This window comes from Equus quagga, unplaced genomic scaffold, assembly GCF_021613505.1.
Source record: "Equus quagga isolate Etosha38 unplaced genomic scaffold, UCLA_HA_Equagga_1.0 HiC_scaffold_32_RagTag, whole genome shotgun sequence".
Lineage (NCBI taxonomy): Eukaryota > Metazoa > Chordata > Mammalia > Perissodactyla > Equidae > Equus > Equus quagga.
The window spans coordinates 515,575-538,079 of record NW_025793551.1 but is presented as its reverse complement, the minus strand read 5'-3'; the positions used below and the strand labels follow the sequence as shown (position 1 = coordinate 538,079).

Genomic DNA, 22,505 nt, shown 5'->3' with positions numbered 1-22,505 from the left:
GGTGACTTAAATGAGTTTGAAATGTTATAGTGTATAAGAACACAGGAAAAACTAACTGCACAAAAACGCTATATTTGTATTGGTCAGGGTTCTCCAGAGAAACAGAACCAATAAGACATATATAAAAGTAGAATTGGCTTTATTATGGAGGGCAAGAAGTCCCATGATCTGCCATCTGCAAGCTGGGAAACCAGGTATAATTTAGTCCCAGTCCAAATGCCTGAGAATCTAGGGCTGATGGTGTAAGTCTATCTGAGTCTGAAAGCTCAGAAACCGGAGGGCCAATGTCCAAGAGCAGAAAAAATGGATGTGTCATCTCAAGCATCACTGGAACTCCTGATTTGTAACCTAATTGGACAGAAGTTGTGGGTGACCTGGGGACCCAGAGAGCAAATTTTCCCTTCCTCTGTCTTTTTATTCTATTAGGGCCCTCAATGGATTAGATGATGCCTACCCATCTTGGGGTGGGGGGGCATCTGCTTTACTCAGTACACCAACTCAAATATCAATCTATTTCAGAAATACTTTCATGGACAACCCAAGGAGTAATGTGTTACAAGTTATCTGGGGATTCCTTATCCCAGTGATATAAAATTAACTATGACAGTACTCTAGTAGAAAAGCTGTCTTTGACAAGATATGCATTAACAATTCTGATACTGCCTTACATATATACTGGAGTTAAATAACTAAGTAAATGGATGATCTGTTTGTGGGAGCCAGGTTTCTCAGTATTGGAGTGGGAATTCACAGATAAGAAGAGGAAACTAGAATGATTTATATGGCAATAAACTGGAGTTGGAGATATATGAATGAATTCATACCGACCTTAATAAAGACATACACGATTATGTACAGAAGTATTTATAGATGTATATAAACACATGGATTGTACACATATATATATTCCCTTTCTCTGTTAGCTGTGAGGTCTTAGAAGCAATGATATCTCAATAACAATAAGCATAACTAGTGCCAAGATGTTGGTTTCTAATACTATTTTCCAAAAACAGTAGGGGGTCCTTGGAGAAATGGCTGAATCTAGGACTGGGGCAGAAAATACATAGTATGACACTGGATTTTGAGCAAGGAATTTTTGAAATATCAATCAATCAATCCACATGGGTAGTGGGACATCAAAGGGATGCAGGAGCCAATGGAAAGAGCTCTCAATGGCCAAAGTTGGAATAATCTGAGCAATGACATGAATTAAGTAGAACTGGATTACAACACAGAGTAAAATAAATATCTGAGTTATTGATATAAATGATTGAATAAATAAATAAATCAACACGGCAGAAGAGACAAACCTACTTTCCAGAGAATTCCAAATAATTTAGGAAGATACCTGCCTGCAAGGAGGGGAAACACAAGTCTCCACCCCTTCAGTGTGAGATGCACATAGTGACTTCCTTCAAAGAGTACAGAATGGAAAGGAGGGAAAAGTAACTTTACTGTAAGGAAGCTTGTAAAATATCACCTCAGCCAAGTGATCCAGTTCAATAGCAACAGCAGTAAGTCACATTGATAACATTACCCTTCATAAGGTGGGATGAAAACATCATATATATGGTCTTCCTGCCTCAAGCTCATATGCCCAGTCTAACTATGAGAAAAATATAACACAAATTTCATCAGAAGGGCATATTACAAAACTCTTAACCAATACTCTTCAAAACCTAAAGCTCATTGAAAAAAATGTGAATCTGAGAAACTGTCATAACTAAGAGAAGCCTAAGGAGATGTGCTTAAATAACTGTAATGTGGCATCCTGAATTGGATTCTGAAATAGAAAAAAAACGTTAAGTAAAAAACTAAGAAAATCTGAATAAACTGATATCGAATCTGAAGTGAGTTCACTCACCCAGTGCCAGTAAGCCAAAGTCTGACACTAGGTGTAGTGGAAGAGTAGGTATTTTATTATCACGTAGTGATGATCAAGGAGAGAGGGCAGCTAATGCTGAAATCCCAAACTCCCTGAAAACCTAAAAGTAAGGGTTTTTATTTGGGTTTTTGAGGTAGGGGAGGGAGAGCATATGGCCTTGCTGGTCAGAGCTTTTCCACCAGCCTGTATCTCTTTGTGGGGAGGAGATAATGAATCCAGATGCTTGTCCTTGGCTGTGTCTGTGTCCATGGAGGATAGTGGATTCTGGAGCCAGGAAGCCAGGAAGTAAGCAGGGAATGAGTGCTTTTGTTTTAACTCCATATATGCCAGATTTAATGTAGGGAAACCAATATCAGGGCCTACATCAGTTCCTCCCTATTTTATGTTCATCCCTCATTCTTGAGGGATTTGGGGAGGCAATTGATCTAGCTGCTTCCTGCTGAATAGGGGCATATGTTGTTCCATCTTGTTGAACCAGTCTTTTAATAAGGTACTGATGCAGGCAGGGTCCCAATGTTAGGCCTGTACAATGTAAATAAGTAACCGGGTATTTGATAAGAAGTTTTTCTAGAGAAACAAAAGAAAAACAAGGTTAATAGTTGGTGCAAATTATAAACTAGTTCTTAAGCCCAGGGGCCAGCTGATGAAGATTCCTAGAAGTCAGGGTCAAAGCATCTTTTGAAGTTTGAAATGTCTCTCACGGTGTCATCTAGCATTCAGGTACATTTTTGCGAGGCTTATACAGCAACTGACATGAATCTCTTTTTTTTTTTTTTTAAGATTTTATTTTTTTCCTTTTTCTCCCCAAAGCCCTCCAGTATATAGTTGTATATTCTTTATTGTGGGTCCTTCTAGTTGTGGCATGTGGGAAGCTGCCTCAGCATGGTTTGGTGAGCAGTGCCATGTCCATGCCCAGGATTCGAACCAATGAAATACTGGGCTGCCTGCAGCTGAGCACGCAAACTTAACCACTAGGCCACGGGGCCAGCCCCCACACATGAATCTCTTTTAAATTTATATCAAGTCCCCCAGATTCAGTTTGCAAGGCTTCAGGAGAAAAGGAGCAGATTTCGTTTCCAATGATTCAGAAGGAAAATGATGGAAAAAAACCCCTGAAAATGTTAGTTTGGAGGTTTGTAGCCAGATATTTCATGAGATTAGAAGAATTCAGGATCCAGTCAACAGATATAACACAACCCTCAATGATAATTGACAGAATTAGAACCTAATAGCCACGAATGTGTACTATAGTTTCTATTGAAACATAATTTTTTTCTCTCTAAAATTACCCTCAATTTTATTTCGTAGCCAAGTTAAGACTGACTGGTTTGCAAAATAAGTCAAGGTTGAATAAATTTGGCATAATTATTTATATAAGTACAGCAAGAATAGCAATTGATTATATAGGTTCTTTCAAATCTCCTTTGCTGAAACCTTTTATAGGGAATGTCAGATTGAACTTTAAAGGCCTCTCAAGGCCAGGAAAGCCAAGCCAAGGAGTTGTCATCAGATTCCACCTGCAGTTCCTACATATTTTGGTGAAAATTCCTCTCTTTGTGAGTTTCCCCAAACTATGGAGGTTCCTTGTACCTGCCAGAGGGAGCGAAATTCTTTACTCAACATTACCAGGTTACTGGGAACCCATAAGAATGGTACCAAGGTCAATATTTCCAAGTGGTTTTATTCCAGAAAGTCAACTTTCATTCCTAAAAGCTATCTGGTCACATCTGATCCTATTGTTTTTGTCAAAGATGATGTTCCAGTCAAAGCCTTAGTATTATAACTATTGTTTCCAATTGTGTCCTCTTATAAGAAGAATTGATTCTTATTGAACTGATGCAAATAACTATGTTGCCAAGAGAATAATACTTATTCATTACGAGTTTTTACATTTTAGAGGTCTCAGATAGGGAGAAAAAGATAAATAGTTCAATTTTGCTTACAAATTGCCACAAATCATAGTCCTTTAAGAGAAAAGAGAAAAAGGTTTTCTTAAATCTGAATAAACCAAAACATTAAAAATCAGCAATATCTCAAGCAAAAAAGCCATAAAAATTATAATCATCCCTGTCAGTTTATTCAGTCCTGTGTAGCTAGTTCTTGATCTTAATCTTCTGTCAGTAGTTTTATGAGGTCATCAGTTTCTCTGCTGGAGTTTTGTAATTTCTACCCAGTTTAGTTTTATGATCTCAATGTTTATCAGAAACTTGTACTCTAGAGTAAGTGACAGGGTCCTTTCCATGAATTTCTCTGAAGATGAAACATATTTGCAAAAAATCACAGTAAAACGGCAACTGTCTGTAAACAATAAAACATCTAAAAGTGGCAATTGACAAAGACATTTGCTCGTCTCTGTGATATACAACATTTTGAGATAATAACTAGGACTATGGCTGACAATCAGAACAGATCAGAACTTTAGGAATGTTATATATATTTGAGACATTTATATCAATAGCATTTATCCACATAATACCACTTTAGAAAGTTTATTATTACTTATTTGACAACACTTTCCATGTAGTTTAACTTACCAAATAAGCCTAATTAGTTTAGTATTTTTTCTTATAGAAAGAGAGAAAATTTCAGAGAAACTTTCCCTCCTCTTCCAGGTCAAAAGAAAGCTTTGATTCAGGACTTGAATATTTGTGTCAGGGGGAGCTTGTCAAAAATATTAAAAGGCAAAGAAAAATTTTTTATAACCTCTTTATTAAGTACAGACCAGAAGCTGAAGAAGAGTATCTCTTTTGAAGATAGAGAAGGCCATTTTAATTTTAATTTTGCACCAGTTTATCCTTGATATTGAAACTGTTATTTAATAAATTTATTTCAATCCTCAGTCAACTTGACTATATACAAAATTCCGCAGGATTTTACTTCCATAAACTTTTTGTCACTTACTTTTTACATAGAGAATGTCTTATCTTTTTTTCTTTTTTTTCTAGTATGTTAGGACACATTTATCTTTCTTAACAAAACAAAAATATCTCTATTCTTTTTACCTTCTTTACTGAAAACATACATTTTACTTTCCTTGTATACAGCCCTTTTAGAAATACGTGTTTTCTCATAGAAAATTCCTCAGCATACATAAAACATATTTATCAATAAACCTAAGCACTTTTCAGTTTCTTTGAGACAAGAAACCAAAAGCAGACAAACCTATGCTTAGTAGTTAACCTTTAATATTTTATCTTATGTGGAAATGACCTAGCTACCCAATAAACTTTTATTGTTTAATTAAACTTAGTAAAGCTTTAAGTTTTACTTCCAAAAAGATTTTGGAAGCTGTTTTTTAAGTATGGACAATATAAAACATAATTATTGCACTTAAAAACTCTTTAGCAATTTAACAAACTCAAAGCAAAGAGTCTAGAAACTCTAACAATTATGTTTAAATTACTTTTAAAAACTTCATGTGACATTAAAGTAGTTAACTATCATTTTAAGTACTCACACCATAATACATACTATTATTGCTAAAAAGTTTTTCCAAAAACTTTTATCTTTTTACATTTACTTAGTTTACCTGTCTTTAGTAATTATATTTAGATCATCTCCAAAAACCTCATGAAATTCAAACAAAATTGGCTATTATACAGAGTTAGTTTTGCTGATAAATTTTTATACAGAGATAACATGAGCTCATTTGATCATAAACCCAGGCTGCATGTCTGCATCATATCCAGTGCTGATAACTTTGAGAACATGTCTATTTTAAATCAAACGAGCAAACTTAAACGGGATCTTATTTACTAAAGATTATTTTATATTATGTTAAACAACTGTCTTTTAGAAGTTTTTGAATATTAATCAAAGACTACATTAGATTTTGAGAGGTTTTGAATTCTCTCTTTTAAGTGTTAACACTTAAGGTGGACTCATCCGAAACAGAGGTTTCCCAGAATGGTCATTATAACTTTTAATTACCTCAAGAAGGGACGGGGAGGTGGGGTGGGGCGGGGGCGGGGGCGGGGCGGGGGCGGGGGCGGGGCGGGGGCGGGGCTTGGAAACGCCCCCAACCGGCGTTATCATTAGCGTCATTCACCTTCCAATTGTTTCATTGTGCTGTCACCATGTGACGCGGACGGTGCAAGAGCATAAAGTGCACACGTGCCACTAGGATTCCTGGCCAAGCCCCCGCAGCCCAAGCCATTCACACCGGGCAGCGTTCGGCTGCCAGCACGTGCTGCGAGTTCCCCCTCCGCTTTCCTAGACCGGTCCACCTTCCGCAGAGTCCCTCTGGCCACAGCTGCTTCTTTCGCCTCTCCAGCCGCGGGATCCTTTCAAGCCATCGTTGATCGCTCAACAAAATGGCCAACGCGCGGAACACCTGGGATCAAGTGACCGTCAACCTACTTGCTTTTAGGGCTTTTTTTGACTAGTTCCGACTTTGGGGAAGTTTCCCAAAGGCAGGCGAAGGCTAGTTTGAACTAGACATTTGACGAAACTTCCGATTCCTGGAACACAAAAGGGAAGAGAAACTGAGACCGCTGCAAGTAAGAGGAGCGAAAGTAACACGGTGGAGAGACTAGTGGGGAAGAACAAGGGTATTCTGCCGCTGTGTTTAAACGTCCCCAATTGGTGGACGGCGGCAGACGAGTACTTCTCGCGAATTCTAAGTCACCGGGGGGGAAAGGCGGGGGAAATGAAGGTCTCGCGGGTTCGCAGCGTTTAGTGACGATACTAACAGAAGATCCCGCGAGGTTACGACTAAACGCGAGTTAGCCTGGCAGAAGTAACGGTCGCGATATAGGGCTTGGTCGTCGTTGGGGCGAAGAAGGACGCACGACTTACGTGCTGACGTAAAGTCGTAAAAGTGGGTATATTACGGCCGTTACCAAGCTGTGTATTTCAAGGAGTTATCGTTCTCCTGTGGAAAGTGCTTCGTTCCGACTTGCTGCACTTCCAGTGGGAGACACGAATTTCTTCGTTCTCTTTAGGCATGAGTCATGTGGTGAAAGATGCGCCCGGGTTGGACCAGCAGGTGAGCTGAAATGTGCCTATCCGGGCACTCCGCGTAGAACCCCTCCCTAGTTTAACCTGGCTTGTGGCGTAGTGCTAACTAGCCGTCTTCATGTCCCTTATCCTGGGTCGCTGTGTCTTGCGGTGGGTGGGACTGTGGGTGGATGGGGAAAGAAACTGGATGAAATCATGTGGAGACGGCCTAGAGTAAATACAAGGCGGGAGCAGTAATGTTGATGGTAACTGTTTCTTGGGCCCGGCTTGGGCTGGGCCCCTGGTAGTGTACCGCGGCCGCGCACGATGGCGGCTCTTGTGTACGGTTGCGTGATCTCGCGGAGACGCGCATGTGGGAACACCGACTGATGAATGACGGGATGGAGGTATGCGAAAGGGGACCAATTTTGTTTCGAGGGTTATAGTTTTAACTGCACGGCCCTAATTTAGGTCCAGAGATGTCGTTGGTGTGTAAAGGGGGATTGTGGCCACGGAATGGGGGTGGGGAAGGAGTGGGTCTTCTATCCGGGTAATGGCGGCGGCCTCCTTTGTTTAGGCTGTATGGCTGTGCAGCGCTACATTCCGCCTACAGAAAGCCGGGTCCTTTGGAACCTGGCATGAGGATTGACTATAAAAGACGAAATGGCTGTTTTGTTCTTGTTTTCCCCGCGGGCCTCTTGCTGCGGGACTGTCGCAGCCAAGTATTGCGGACGACTGGGTCGTGTTTCCGGAGTGGAAAAGTTTTGTGACGCAGAAGAGCCGGAAGGGGATATAGTGGGGAGAGGATTAAAGAATGGCTGCCGCGTGCTTCCCTTGAGCGATGTCTTGAGCGAGATAATGGAAGTTAGTCTCTACTTAGTCATTGAATAGCCAATTACCCGAGGCTTGTGTGTTTTTGAGGGGTGTTAGTGAGTGTGGTGTTTGTCATTAGGTTAGACGTTTAACTCCGGAGACGATCAGAGGAAAAATACTCCAAAAGTGGTTTGGCGGGGCATGTTAAGTTTTTGTTACTTTGTTATGACTGAGGAGAAAAACACTGAAGTAAGTCAAAGCCACGGCTTCTCCTCTTTAGAATACCTTTTCTTGTGAGGTGTTGGGAGTGGCGAAGACGATACGTGATCCAACAAGAGGGATTATAGGCTTGTTTACCGTAACAGGACACTCCATTTCGTTACTGCAGGATTGGCTTCAGAGAAACTCTCCATTGAGTCTTTCGAACTCATCAGATGAACAGCCTATCTCAGCTTCTGACGTGTTTAATAGAGGGAATTGTTTATGGCATAAATCTTTCACAAAAATATTTGGTGAATTCCTGACTGGTCGTGTAACACAGTTTACAGACACTAACTGGTCGTTTAATGTTGTTATATGTAATATATTTGAGGGGTTTGGCAGTCTGCTTCTTCAGTTTTCCAATAACGATACGGTTATATTAACGCCTGCAATTTTCTAAGACTTGTTATGTTAAAAAGAGGTTAGAAATTCAAAATTTGGTATTGCAGGCAATCGCATTGGTAAAGTTTTCTGTGTGGGTTGAATCCATTTAACCTTAGATAAGTATGCTCTCTGGGTCGTTAGAATTTAATAAGTAAATTCGCCTTGGAAAAAGGATTTAGAGTATTGTCTTAGTGGATACGTGTAGTTTGGTAATAATTTAACACAGTGTTTATAAACGTTGTTTTATGGGAAATTTCCTTTGCAAACAGGTGGCAACATTGCTCTTTGGTCTTTTGTGCTTTTAAAAATTTATTTTGGCTTAATTCTGTTTATATGTACTTCTTAGTTACTACAAAATACAATAAAGTGAAACAACCTTTTTCCTACCAGGCTAAAATCTATCGGTATAAAGGGACGGTTAGGAATTGAGATTGGAGACAGTCCTCTTTTAAACGCAGTGAATGTCACTTGGAGCGTATAGTATCTTGGTGACCAACGACAGCTCTGCACTTGTCTCATCTTTAAAATGGAAGAAATAAATACTGCCTTCACAATGTGGCAAGCATTAAATGATGCAGTGATAAGAGGCTCAGTACTCGCTACGTGGTGGGCGTGAGGGTGTTGCTGTTTAAGAATTTATCTGAATTAAAAACAGATGCACAGTCTTTAAGGAATTAAGGAATGTTCAAATTGTGCTTAAGTTTTTCAGGTAGACTTTAGGTTTAATACCAAGTAGGAAACCAGTGACTTTGAGAAATAGATGGTAACATTTAATTTGGTGATTGAAGAGCTTTTTCTATGGAAAATTGTTTCAGGGGAAACTTGTTTTGATGAATATCTTTGAACTGCCTGTATTGATGTGCTGTTGCTGTCTGGATTTGTCATACTTTGTAAACTTTAAAAGCCTTCTTAAAACCATGTAAGGCAGGTGGGGCAGCCAGCTAGTAAGTGCTGCGAAGTAGGACTGAAATTTAGGAGTCATATTTGTTTTTTGTAATGCTGTGCTTGATTTTTCTTTTAGTGGTGTAGTATGTCAGCATGTGCTGTTAATTTCTTTCTCCTCCTAGTTTGCTGGTCTGGACCTGAACTCCTCTGGTAATCAGAGTGGAGGAGAAAGTACAGCAAGCAGTAAGTATAATTTCTTTGTGTGCAGAATCTTTATTAGAGCTTGGTGTTAATATTTCATTGTGCTTACTGATTTTTAGTTTTTTTCCCCTCTTTATTTTTATTGAGGTCATAATAGTTTATAGCATTGTGAAATTTCAGTTATACCTTGTTACTTGTCAGTCACCATGTAAATGTGCCCCTTAACCTCCTTTGCCCACCCTCCAACCACCTTCTCCTCTGGTAACCACTAATTTGTTCTCCTTGTCTGTGTGGTAGTTTATCTTCCATATGAGTGAAATCATAGTGTTTGTTTAGCTTATTTTGTTTAACGTAACAACCTCAGCGTTCTTTTATGTTGTTGTAAATGGGACAATTCTGTCGTTTTTTTCTGGCTGAGTAGTATTCCATTGTGTGTGTGTGTGTGTGTGTGTGTATATATACACATATATATGTATATATGCCACATCTTTATCCAGTCATCACGTGATGGGCACTTAGGTTGCTTCCATGTCTTGGCTATTGTGAGTAATGCTGCAATGAACTAAGGAGTGCAGAAGTCTCTTTGAATTGTTGATGTCAAGTTCTTTGGATAGATATCCAGTAGTGGGATAGCTGTGTCATATGGTGTGTCTATTTTTAATTTTTGGAGAAATTTCCATACTGTTTTCTATAGTGGCTGCACCTCATTTTTACTGTATAAATATATAAGGTATTTTGGCATGTCTGGATAGCAAGAGAGACTGGTTGGCTCTTTTTGAATGGAAAAAAGTTAATGTAATATTCACATTTTTCAAAAATTGTTTATGTCCACTCTAAATTCTGGCCAGGTATGGCGATGGGCATATGTCCATCCCTCTTGTGACCTCAACTGAATGGTGTTAAACCTGATAAAGGAAACCTGTGCGTTTATGTGTTATAGTTACTGCTACTCATTTCTCATGAAGAGCTGGAGACTTACTAGATAGAACTGAACTAGGCTTTACTGACAATGGAAACTTAATTCAGTCCAAAAGTTAGAGATTTAGTTAAATTTGGATTTTCAGGTAATAAAGTTGACCTCTTTCTGCTTTGTAGGTTAAGTGCTTTTGTCATTTTCTGTTTTTTTGGTGAGGAAGAATGACCCTGAGCTAATATCTACTTCCAATCCTCCCCTTTTAGCTTGAGGAAGATTGTTCCTGAGGTAACATCTGTGCCAGTCTTGCTGTACTTTGTATGTGGGATGCTGCCAGAGCGTGGCTGCATAAGCAGTGTGTGGGTCCACACCCGGGATCCGACCTCACAAACCATTCCAAAGGGGAGTGTGTGCACTTATCCACTATGCCACTGAAGGGAGGTGGCCCAAAGTGCTTTTGTTTCTTAGTAATAGGGTAGGCTGTTGACTTAATTTAGGAAACTCAAGATTAGGACTGTCCATTCCTTTCTGCAATCATTTTCCCTTTTTAGCTTCCATGTGTTTTTATTGTATGCTCTTCATTTTACCAGAATAGAAAGCAAGCTGCTTTTTCAGTAATTGAAATAGGTTAATTGATTTAGTACATACCTTCTTTTCTAAGTAGGCTGTTTCATTACAGTAATGGTATATGTGCTAATTAAATGTTGTAGTTAGTATAACAATTTTCTGAAATAGCACAGCCTCTTAAAACATTTAAACCACTGTTAGCTACTGAAATAGAGTTTGAGGATTCTTTTTCTTACTGTCTTTGTCCCCAAATTTGCCAAACTTGCTTCCCACCCCGTTTTTTAGGTTTAAATAAAAATTCTGTTAATTAAGCAATAACTGATTTGTAGATTTTTTTTACCCTATTGCAAGGTAATTTAAAGACTAGTGGTTTAAACAGTTTGTTTTCCTGTTCCAGTTTTTTAACAGATGTTTTTGTAAGAAGCTGTGTTTATGTTAGGCTTTCAATTTTACATTTTCTGTTTTAGAAGGGCGCTATGTACCTCCTCACTTAAGGAACAGAGAAGCTTCCAAAGGTAGGTGGTTGTGGCAACTTTGTATCCACTTTTTGCTGTATATAGAAGTTAGTCAAAGGTTAGGGAAAATGAGGTAGGTTTGGGAAGTGCACATATACATGTTTTTCTCCTATGCTTCTGTTTTAAAGAAGCACTACCTCACTTTGAACGAGTTTATGTTGTATGATGGATAATTCTTACTTCTTTTTGACCAACTGTGAGTCCAGAGTTTCACTACTATAGTTTCACTCTTCAGGTGCTTTATCTGTTTTTTTTTCTGCTTTTTCTCCCCAAATCTCCCCGGTACATAGTTGTGTATTGTAGTTCTGAGTGTCTCTGGTTGTGTTATGTGGGATGCCGCCTCATCATGGCCTGACGAGTGGTGCCATGTGTGCACCCGGGATCTAAACCGGTGAAACCCTGGGCCACTGAAGCAGTGTGTGCGAACTTAACCTCTTGGCTTTGGGACCGGCACTGCTTTACTGTTTGTAAACATTGACAACATGATTTCAGTTTGAAAGAGGTATGTTTGTGTATCTATGGGGGTACCCTATTCCTTAAAAGAACCACATGGCAATAAAGTCCTACCTACTGCTGTCTTGAAATGTTCCCACAAGAGAAATGGAGTTACTGCAGAATAGTTAACAGTTGTAGGATTATGGCTTTGGGCACACTCAATAGATTGGAGAGATTACTTTAAAGAGCATCCTGAAAGTCTGGTGGAGCGAAGTAGACAACACCGACACTACTTCTGTTTATTTACTTCTTTTAGATGTTTTTAGACTAAACCAGATTGATTGATTATGTATTCTTCAACTGTTTCCTCATGTCTCTGTTGGTAGATTACTACCAAGTTACCTTCTCCACATTCTTAAATTGAAAAAGCACCTGTTATTCACAGTGCCACTTGATATATAGAGCCCTTTATGAGTACTTTGAGCAAAATTCAATGCCTGCATTTGGAGTTTCATTTATGAATTTTGAAATTCTCTGTTCTGATACATCTGACAAGTTTTTACTGCTGTAATCATGTAGTAGATCCCTTAGTTTAAGCTTTTCTTTAGGTAAGTGGTTTTATCTGACATAACATTTTATTTTGCTGAGAATTCCAAAATGGATATTGTATGTGGCATATAGTATATTTTGTAAATTCATCAACTTCTGTACTTACAGTTTGTGAAATTTATATTTAAGGATGGAACATAACTAAAAAGCTGACTAACTTAAAGTTGGCCTAGCTTGCCCCCTTTGAGATTAAATTTGGAGAAAGTAATTGGGATTCTTCTGAGAGCAGTCTTAACTTTAATAAGGAGGCTTGCTGCAGTCTTGTTAAAATAATCTCATTGGAGAGTAGGCTCCTGTTTTACTGTTTTTGGTCTATTGCAAACTTTGATGCTTAGGATGAATGGAACTTAAATTTTTACTGTGATAATGTATAGGTAACAGTAGTATCTTTGTGTTGTAAGTTGTTACTCTCTTAGGGTGTTCATTCAGTACATTGTTCTTAGACTCTGAGGTTCTTTGCTTAATACAATAATTTGCAGTGCAAAAGAAGATTAAAGGTAGTAAAAATTTTATATGCTGATGAAGACCGTTTATCTAAATCTTGGTTCTCTTTTTCAGTGTTTTGATAAAAATAATTCCACTGACTCTTGGTGTCCCACAACGATAAGATAAAGGGAGGCTGTGTCTGAAGAGCTGCTTTGGAAAGACAGGAATCATGTAAAAGTATTGTCAACTTCTAATTTTTGCTTTTTTTTCCTGAAGGATTCTATGATAAAAACAGTTCAGGGTGGAGTACTAGTAAAGACAAGGATGCATACAGCAGTTTTGGATCTCGAGATTCTAGAGGAAAGCCCAGTTACTTCAGTGATCGTGGAAGTGGATCAAGGGGAAGGTAAATTATTCTTAGCTTGCATGTGTGTATACAGCAGCAATTTAAGAATCAGCTCCTAGTTTGATAATGTTGTTTTTGTTTGTACTTTCCTTGATCTTGATGTTTTTTCCCTAACAGATCATTTTTCTATTACAGATTTTAATCAAAATCTTGGCTAATTGTTAGCTCTAAAAGGTCTTTAATCTGTTAAGCAGAAATTACATGCAATAAGAATATGCTGTTTGACAGAATGAATCAATTATTATGGCTTCTCTGTGGCAATTTAAACATTTTTTATGATTGCAGCGGTGTGATATATTGATCTTAAGAATTTAGTATTGTAGTCAGTCTTGTATTGTTTTTCACAAACAAGATTAAATCCCTGAAAACTTTGTCTTGCCACGTACGTTGATTTTACTTTATATCAACTTAGAACTTAGTACGGTTGGCATTCATGTTATTCCTTTGCTTCTCTATCACCAGATATGTTTAGATTATCGTTTATAAAGTGAGGATGAAAGTACATATTAGTTGCAAGTATTATAAAGTTTAGTTCTTAGCCTGATTTAAGCTGTGTAGTTTTATAGAAAGCTGAACAAGGATAAAAAAAGGATTAAAACTTTTTTTATTGGATTAACATTGGTTTATAACAAATTTCAGGTGTACCTCATAATATATTTCGAATTCTGTGTAGATTACATCTTGTTCACCACCCGAAGACCATGGATTTTTTTTTTAATTGAAGATGTAGTTTGCATAAGCACTGGATGATTAGCCTTATCTCACAAGTGAGATAGTGTAGAATTGTTGACATCCTTGAAAGCTACTTGTGACCAATAATTCAACTAATATACATTTCTAGAGAGGTTATAATCCTGGCTTAATGACATAGTCTGATCCTTTGTTTGTGTTATTCAGGTTTGATGATCGTGGACGGAGTGACTATGAGGGTATTAGCAGTCGTGGGGACCGGACTGGCTTTGGCAAATATGAACGCAGTGGACACAGTCGTTGGTCTGACAAATCAGATGAGGATGATTGGTCAAAACCACTTCCTCCAAGTGAACGCTTGGAGCAGTAAGTTTTTGAAATGTATGTTGATTATTCTGAAGCTTACGACCTAGCATAACACACGTAATAATTCTTTGATTTCAGGGAACTCTTTTCTGGAGGAAACACTGGGATTAACTTTGAGAAATATGATGACATACCAGTAGAGGCAACCGGCAATAACTGTCCTCCACATATTGAAAATGTAAGTTTTGTTTGACTTCTTAACGGTACTTTAAAGTTATTACTAAAAATTTCATGGGGTAATGAAAAAGGAATGATTGAGATAATGTCACCGTATTAGTAATCCTGAAGTAGAAAATGGGTATCAAATACATGAAGAACCCAAAAACTGCTTCATTGTAGATTAGACTCAGGAGTTCATTTTCTTAAAAAAAAAAAACAATATTTGTATGTAAAATCAAAGGAACTGTAAACTCACTCACTAGTAGGTATTTAATTGGTTGTCATTCTTATGTTACTGTAAAACAGAAATTGCAACAGATAAGCTATTTCTCCTTATACCTGTGTTTGACCTGGTTAAATTTCTTTGACAGTTCAGTGATGTTGAGATGGGAGAAATTATCATGGGCAACATTGAGCTTACTCGTTATACTCGCCCTACTCCAGTGCAAAAACATGCCATTCCTATTATCAAAGAAAAAAGAGACTTGATGGCTTGTGCCCAAACAGGTAGGCTCACTTGATAGAGAATAGGTTAATATTTTAACTGGGCTTGCTGTAAAAATAGTAGATTCTGTAGGAAGGCCTCAGTCCTATATTTAGCCTGATTTTGATTTAGGTAAAGATTAGCTGGGTAGGTCTCTTTTTGTCTTAGATCTTTGGATGAAACTAGTAATCTTCATGGGGCTGTCTTGGGGAATTCTGTAACAAATTGTCAGCCTGGTTTTGCTGCAACAGGAGAGTGGAGAGTATTGTAAATGCCATGGAGGGAAAGTGAGCAACATAATTGGAATAGGAAACATAAAATCAAGGAAAAGCCTGTGATCCTTAAAAATGGGGGTGGGGAAAAGGAAAAGGTGCTTCCTTCCCTCTGGTATTTTGTGAATTGGCACTTGGGAAGGCACAGATGGTCCTTTATCAAAATTTGACGTGGGTAAAAGACTGGCGAAAATTCCTTTCCATTTATATTAAGAATTAGAAGTAGATTTTTCGTATCTATCTCTGGCCATTGGGCCAAGCCCAGCAGCACCTGTGTTTTAAAGTTTTATGGAAATAACTACACCCATGGCTTATATTTTGTGAAGACTGACAAAGACTGGCTTACAAAGCCCTTTTCTGCTTATTACACTCTTCAGAAAGTTTGCTGACTCCTGCTTTGCATTCCAATGGTATAACAATGAAAAAGGGTTGTAATAGAAGTTGACAGCACTTCACAGGCAAAATGGTTGTGTTTTTGTACAATTTAAAATGCAGAGAAGTGAATACTGTGTTGTGTAAAATGGATCACACTAGTCAGTTGACAGTTCTTTAACTATGTAAATATGTTGTTTTTTCCTGAAAATTAGGCATAGAGCAAGTAAAATTTTATTTTATTCAAAGTTAACATGCAGTATTTTTTGAACAGGGTCTGGAAAAACTGCGGCATTTCTTTTGCCCATCTTGAGTCAGATTTATACAGATGGTCCAGGCGAGGCTTTGAAGGCTGTGAAGGTAAAGATTTCTTTATAAAATGAGTTTTTGCTTTGAAAAAGTTTGGTAAATATCTGTTAGGATGGTTCTTTCTAAGCATTATGAAATAGACTTTGTCGTCATTTCTTTTGATTTTTCTTTTCAATCCATTTATCCAATGAAAACCATTTTTAGATGTAATCTTTAGATTACAGAAAGAATTTTGGTGTCATGAACTTTAAAAAAGAATAAAAAATTTGGGGTCTTAGAGTTTAATTTTTAAATTATACTTATTTCTTAGGAAAATGGAAGGTATGGACGCCGTAAACAATACCCAATCTCCTTGGTTTTAGCCCCAACAAGAGAGTTGGCTGTACAGATCTATGAGGAAGCCAGAAAAGTAAATATGCATTTTATCAATTATTGCCGTTTTCATTAATCCTAATGATACATTCGTGACCACTGAATAAATTCTTTGCTTATAGTTTTCGTACCGGTCTAGAGTTCGTCCATGTGTGGTTTATGGTGGTGCTGATATTGGTCAGCAGATTCGAGACTTAGAACGTGGATGTCACTTGTTAGTTGCCACACCAGGACGTCTAGTGGATATGATGGAAAGAGGAAAGATTGGATTGGACTTCTGCAAGTAAGTTAATTTTTTTATATGGGGTGTAACTTTGTTTTCTGTTAATGATCATTAATTTTTTAGTATTTTTCTACTGTTGTCTTAGTTTTAAGGTGAGAAACTAACTTTAATAATTCAACTTTCTCCGTTTTTGGAAATACGTTAACCTTAGTTTTGGCTTGAAAATTACAGTTAACCTACATGGTTCATTGGAACAGAGTCAAATAATAGCTAATCATAGTCTTATAATTTGGCCGTGTCATCCATTTGTGTTTCACTTGTGTTAAATTAGGAGGCCAAAATGTTAGTATAAATGTATTCATAATTAATTATAGAGACACCTATACTCAGTGATTAGTTTCTCACCATACTCTAAATTGAGTCTTTTTCATAACAGATACTTAGTGTTGGATGAAGCTGATAGGATGCTGGATATGGGATTTGAACCTCAGATACGCCGTATAGTTGAACAAGATACTATGCCACCAAAGGGTGTTCGCCATACCATGATGTTTAGTGCCACTTTTCCTAAGGAAATACAGGTATTGTTTGATAACTTTCTTTTTTAGAACATGTGTGTTTATAAGTAATAAGCTTAGATAATTAAAAAAATTAAGTAGGGGGGCTGGCCCCGTGGCCAAGTGGTTAAGTTCACACGCTCTGCTGCAGGCGGCCCAGTGTTTCATTGGTTCAAATCCTGGGCACGGACATGGCACTGCTCATCAAACCATGCTGAGGCGGCATCCCACATGCCACAACTAGAGGGACCCACAACGAAGAATATACAACTATGTACCTACCGGGGTGCTTTGAGGAGAAAAAGGAAAAAAGAAAATCTTAAAATAAAAATAAAAAATTTAAGTAGGTAAGTTAAGGTTTTTTCTCTTTTCAGATGCTTGCTCGTGATTTCTTGGATGAATATATCTTTCTGGCTGTAGGCAGAGTTGGCTCCACCTCTGAGAACATCACACAGAAAGTAGTTTGGGTGGAAGAGTTGGACAAACGATCATTTTTGCTGGACCTCTTAAATGCAACAGGTAATACAGTGAATGCTAATGGCGTCAGGTATCATGAAAATCTGTTCGGATTCCTTTAGCTCCTACCCTTTTGCTCATCTTTTTAAGTGTTATAACAAAGCTTATTTTAATTAGCTCCATGTGTGCGCTTTTGAATGCAGGGCGTTAAGCCAGTTAATATTTAGATCATGCAGTGATGCTGAGTTCCTGTTGGTAAACAAAACCTTAATGTGTAATTTTTCAGGGAAGGATTCACTGACTTTAGTGTTTGTGGAGACCAAAAAGGGTGCTGATTCTCTGGAGGACTTCTTATACCATGAAGGATATGCTTGTACCAGTATCCATGGAGACCGATCACAGAGAGATAGAGAGGAGGCCCTTCACCAGTTCCGCTCAGGAAAAAGCCCAATTCTAGTGGCTACTGCTGTGTGTATATTTTTATTTTTGAGTTAAGCATATTTGAATATTGCTCTCTTGTAACAAAAGTTATTTTTCAGGTGGCTGCAAGAGGACTAGACATTTCAAATGTGAAACATGTTATCAATTTTGATTTGCCAAGTGATATTGAAGAATATGTACATCGTATTGGCCGTACGGGACGTGTAGGAAACCTTGGTAAAGTGTTTAGTTGTTTGATGGTTTGACAGAGAGTCTTAGTTATTAGAACCCTTATTTTCAAGGGAAAACTGACATCATATGTCAGACAACTGGAAGTTTTTGTTTCAATGTTTAATTTGGTTACATTGTAATTATAATGTCATATTTTTGTTTTTTACGTAGTGTTATGTGTATGAAAGTAACACTGGGCTTATGGAAACCTAGACTTTATGTACTTTTTTGGACTTTTGTAGGCCTTGCCACCTCATTCTTTAATGAGAGAAATATAAATATCACAAGGGATTTGTTGGATCTTCTCATTGAAGCTAAACAAGAAGTACCATCTTGGTTAGAAAATATGGCTTATGAACACCACTATAAGGGTAGCAGTCGTGGACGTTCTAAGAGGTACAGATTGTTTTGAGTCTTCATTTTTATTGTTACTTGCTTTGGGCGGGAAGTTATGTCCAGGGTTAACTAAAACACTGCCACTACTTTTAAATACTTTGGCCAGGGGATATTAGGAAGGGCGATAGGGAGTTAAATTTAAGTATCAGCTCTTAACTCCCCGAGGACTTTGGAAACACTCCTTGAGGAATTGCCCACAAAGGGAATTGAGCTCAAGAATATTTGAGCATTGGGAAGTTTTTGCATGGGAGCTGTCATTTTAATTGTATTTCACACTCATAAATCACCACACAATGTTTTCCTTTAGAATTTGAGCATTGGGAAGTTTTTGCACGGAAGCTGTCATTTTAATTGTATTTCATACTCATAAATCACCACACAATATTTTCCTTTATAATAGTAGATTCAGTGGAGGATTTGGTGCCAGAGACTATCGACAAAGTAGCAGTTCCAGCAGTTCTAGCTTTAGTAGTAGTCGTGCAAGCAGCAGCCGCAGTGGTGGAGGTGGTCACGGCAGCAACAGAGGATTTGGTGGAGGTAATAATAATTTTTCTATCTTTGAATATAAAATCTTTTTCTATTTTTTTATATCTTTGGCAAAGACTTTTTTTTTTCCTTTTTCAAAGCACAATTTATTGGAGAAATTTTCATTTCCAAAGAACAAAACATCCAAAACTCTAAATTTCTGTTAGGCTTATATCAAAATACTTGAGAAGGATACTTAACGACTGACCTTATTTCTCTTTTTAAACATTTCTTGATAGGTGGCTTTGGAGGCTTCTACAAGAGTGATGGATACGGAGGAAATTACAACTCCCAGGGGGTTGACTGGTGGGGCAACTGAATCTGCTTTGAAGCAAAGCCACCCTTTCAAATAAGCTGATATGGAAACCACATGTAACTTAGCCAGACTATGTGTAGCTTCAAGAACTTCCAGTACATTACCAGCTGTGATTCTCCTAAAAATTCAAGGGAACTCAAAGTCACAAGAAGAAAAGAAAGGAACAATCAAATAGCCCTATTCAGAAGTTGGTTTGAAAACTCAATTGCTATAATTTGGGTTAACTCCCCTTGTGCTTATTTCCACCCAAACTGCATTAATAATTTTGTGACTGAGGATCATTTGTTTGTTAATGTACTGTGACTTTAACTTTAGACAACTTATTATTTTGATGTCCTGTTGGCTCAGTATGCTCAAGATATCAGTTGTTTTGACAAATAAATTTACTGAACTTGGGCTAACATCAAACCTTGGCACACAGGTGTGATACAACTTAACAGGAGTCATCAGTTTTTTCATAAATATTATAAGGGAAAGACTTTATTATTTGCAGACTGAGGGAGAAAAACATCTTACAGCAGGATTGGTTTCTAACATGGCAAACTATACTAAGTTAAAGTTGTTACTTGCTCACTCTATCCTGGATAGGCACTTCGAACCTTGTGGTCTTCAAATAAGCCATTCCAGTCATGAGGTGGCATGTACGAATATATCCATACATTTTTCACAGTGTTCTTTGAAGTTAATGCAAGTAAATACAGCAATTCCTCTTTATTATTTAGGTTTTTAATTCTAGGTTAGGCAAATGTGGGCATACTATTACAGATACGGTTTAAAGTTTTGATAACAAAAGTGTTTGGGGAGATTCCACATAATTAGATTTTTTAAATGCCTGCCATAAATAAAACTGAAATGTAGAATGGCTGACTGTGGCAGTGACCAGTCCTCTTTATGGACATGGTTGGATTTTGGTCTTTAATGCATGCTAGTGTTGATGTTTTTTGGTCAAGAGGATATGAACAGAGAGGATTATGCAGCAGGCTTTATTTTAATGCAGAATTCACATTACTCTGTTTAAGCTGCGTTGAAATGTTAAAATGGCTTACACTTGTAGACTTTGTAAATCAGAGTAACAGCAAACTGAAATCCTTGAGATCACACAGGTTGGAAATATGTACTAATAAACTGCACAAGGTGTCATTTCTATATAGTGCAGTTTTAGTCTATTTTAGTTGCATAGGTTTCCATTGTATTTATAGTCTCTTTTATGCTAAATTTGGCCAAAGATGATCATCCACCTCTGAAAATGCCTCTGCCACTTTGGGAATTCTGTGCTGGTTTTGTGGCCAGAATGCACTGATCTTTACAATGGCGTTAAGAAGGCAAAAATTCCTTAAAAGTGCAATAGATTTTTAAGCGTATTGTGCCTTGTTCTAAAACTTTATTAAGTAGGTGCACTTGACAGTATTAAGGTCATTTGTTACGGTGCTATTTCAATTAGTAGAGGTTTAGACTTGTACATTTTGCCCATAACTTTTTACGAAGCACTTATTTTATTGCACATTCAGAAAATTTTATATATGTGTCTTGTGTGCGTGTCCTTAAACTTCCAATCTTATTTTGTCTCTTGGAGATTGTTGAACGCATCTTGTGAAGAACTAGATTATAAAATTTTGTTTGGGACCATGGAGTGATAGTTGAGAAGAAACCTATTTGCACATGACAGATTTTAGATACTTTTTGCTGCTAGTTTGTGTAATATTTATTGAACATTTTGATGAATATTTATTTTTGTAAGCCTAAAAGTGATTCTTTGAAAGTTTAAAAAAAACTTGACCAAAAGACAGTACAAAAACACTGGCACTTGAATGTTGAATGTCACCGTATGTGAAATAATATATTTTGGGGTAGTGTGAGCTTTTAATGTTAGTCCTATTAAACTTGAGTCACATTAAGCAAACCCGGCACTGGCAATGTAGCTAACTGTAACTTTCTGACAAAATTTAAGACAAAATTGGCAACTTGAAAGTAAAACATGCCAAGGTTTTGATACACTTGTCTTAAAATATTAATGAAAAATTTCTAAACACTGATATGAAGTGTCCACATTCTCAGAGGTTCTCAGATTTGTTTAGTTTTTTGTTTTGCTTTGTTTTCAGTAACTGTCTGGCATATTTGCAATCCTCAAACATGTGGTTATTCTTGTGTATTGCCATAATCAGTGACTTACATTCAGTTTTAGGATTTAATCTTGCTGAATGTAGACTTTAAACCTCAAGTCACTGTATGTTTTAGTAATTCCTTATTGTATTAGTTTTAGTTGCTAGCACTGCATGTGCTGTTTATTCTGATTTTACTAAAATAAAAAGTTGAACACCATGTTTTTGTTGTCAGTTGTGACTTAATCAGAAAGGTAGAGATGAAATTTTGCTCCCAGCCTGAAGAATTGGAGATCAGATTTCTTGGTTATCCACCAAAGCTGTTTATGAAATAACCTCTTTGTAAAGCCGAAAATACTCCTGTGCCTTAAGTATTTGAATAAATGATGAAGGTGGTGTAAGGTTTGAGTATAGATAAACAGGATTTTTAATACAACATCAGCAACATCAGAAATCTTCATGGCCAAATAAGGTGTCTGGCTGCACACCCAGTTGGGTAAACTGTGGCGCATAGGTTGCTGAGAGACCAAAGACCCAGACACAGTGAACAAGATGTATAGGTTTATTGAGAGTTATTTACAGGGAAGGTCTAGCTGAACAGCAAGGTGCACCCACTACTGTCCCCTGAGAGAATCTTGGTTAAGTAGGCAGAGGAACAAAAGCTGCATGCATGTCAAGGGGGATCAACCCTGTTATGACCTGTGTACCAAGCACCAGGGCACCCCCGGAGGGCCTATGTGTTCCCTCAGACCATGAGGGTCTTTGTGCTAACTCTCCCACAAGAAAGCAGCTGGGTTGGCCAAGCCCAGGACCCTTACCATGAGCTGTCTGATAGGCCAGACAAGCAGCCTGAAGGACACATGGTTTTTAAAGCTGCACGTCAGCTAATGCCCCTACTCTCCACCGTCCAAGTATCCAAATGGACTGTAACAGTCTTGTTTGTGCCAGATTTTTGTGGTTTCCCTTGAGCTGGACACAGGAGCACTGTAGCTTAACACCACACAGCAGTAGGACAACATG

At 37.8% G+C, this 22,505-nt stretch overlaps 1 protein-coding gene across 7 annotated transcripts; it reads left to right on the top strand.

Moving 5' to 3' along the window:
• Nucleotides 1-5,994: 5,994 nt before the first annotated feature.
• LOC124232199 (ATP-dependent RNA helicase DDX3X-like) lies at nt 5,995-21,705 on the top strand. 7 transcript variants are annotated; one of them, XM_046649169.1, is made up of 18 exons: nt 5,995-6,384; nt 6,829-6,872; nt 9,349-9,409; nt 11,315-11,362; nt 13,109-13,238; nt 14,136-14,294; nt 14,373-14,472; nt 14,825-14,960; nt 15,856-15,941; nt 16,201-16,299; nt 16,385-16,545; nt 16,922-17,066; nt 17,417-17,561; nt 17,785-17,966; nt 18,038-18,155; nt 18,392-18,545; nt 18,946-19,082; nt 19,310-21,705. In XM_046649169.1, the coding sequence occupies exons 2-18, from the start codon at nt 6,831-6,833 to the stop codon at nt 19,387-19,389; spliced, it is 1,983 nt and encodes a 660-aa protein (XP_046505125.1). In that variant the 5' UTR covers nt 5,995-6,384; nt 6,829-6,830; the 3' UTR covers nt 19,390-21,705. The 7 variants fall into 7 exon arrangements, with proteins under 7 accessions (XP_046505125.1, XP_046505129.1, XP_046505127.1 ...); XM_046649170.1 differs by lacking the exon at nt 5,995-6,384 and adding an exon at nt 6,491-6,704; XM_046649173.1 differs by lacking the exon at nt 11,315-11,362.
• Nucleotides 21,706-22,505: the final 800 nt, after the last annotated feature.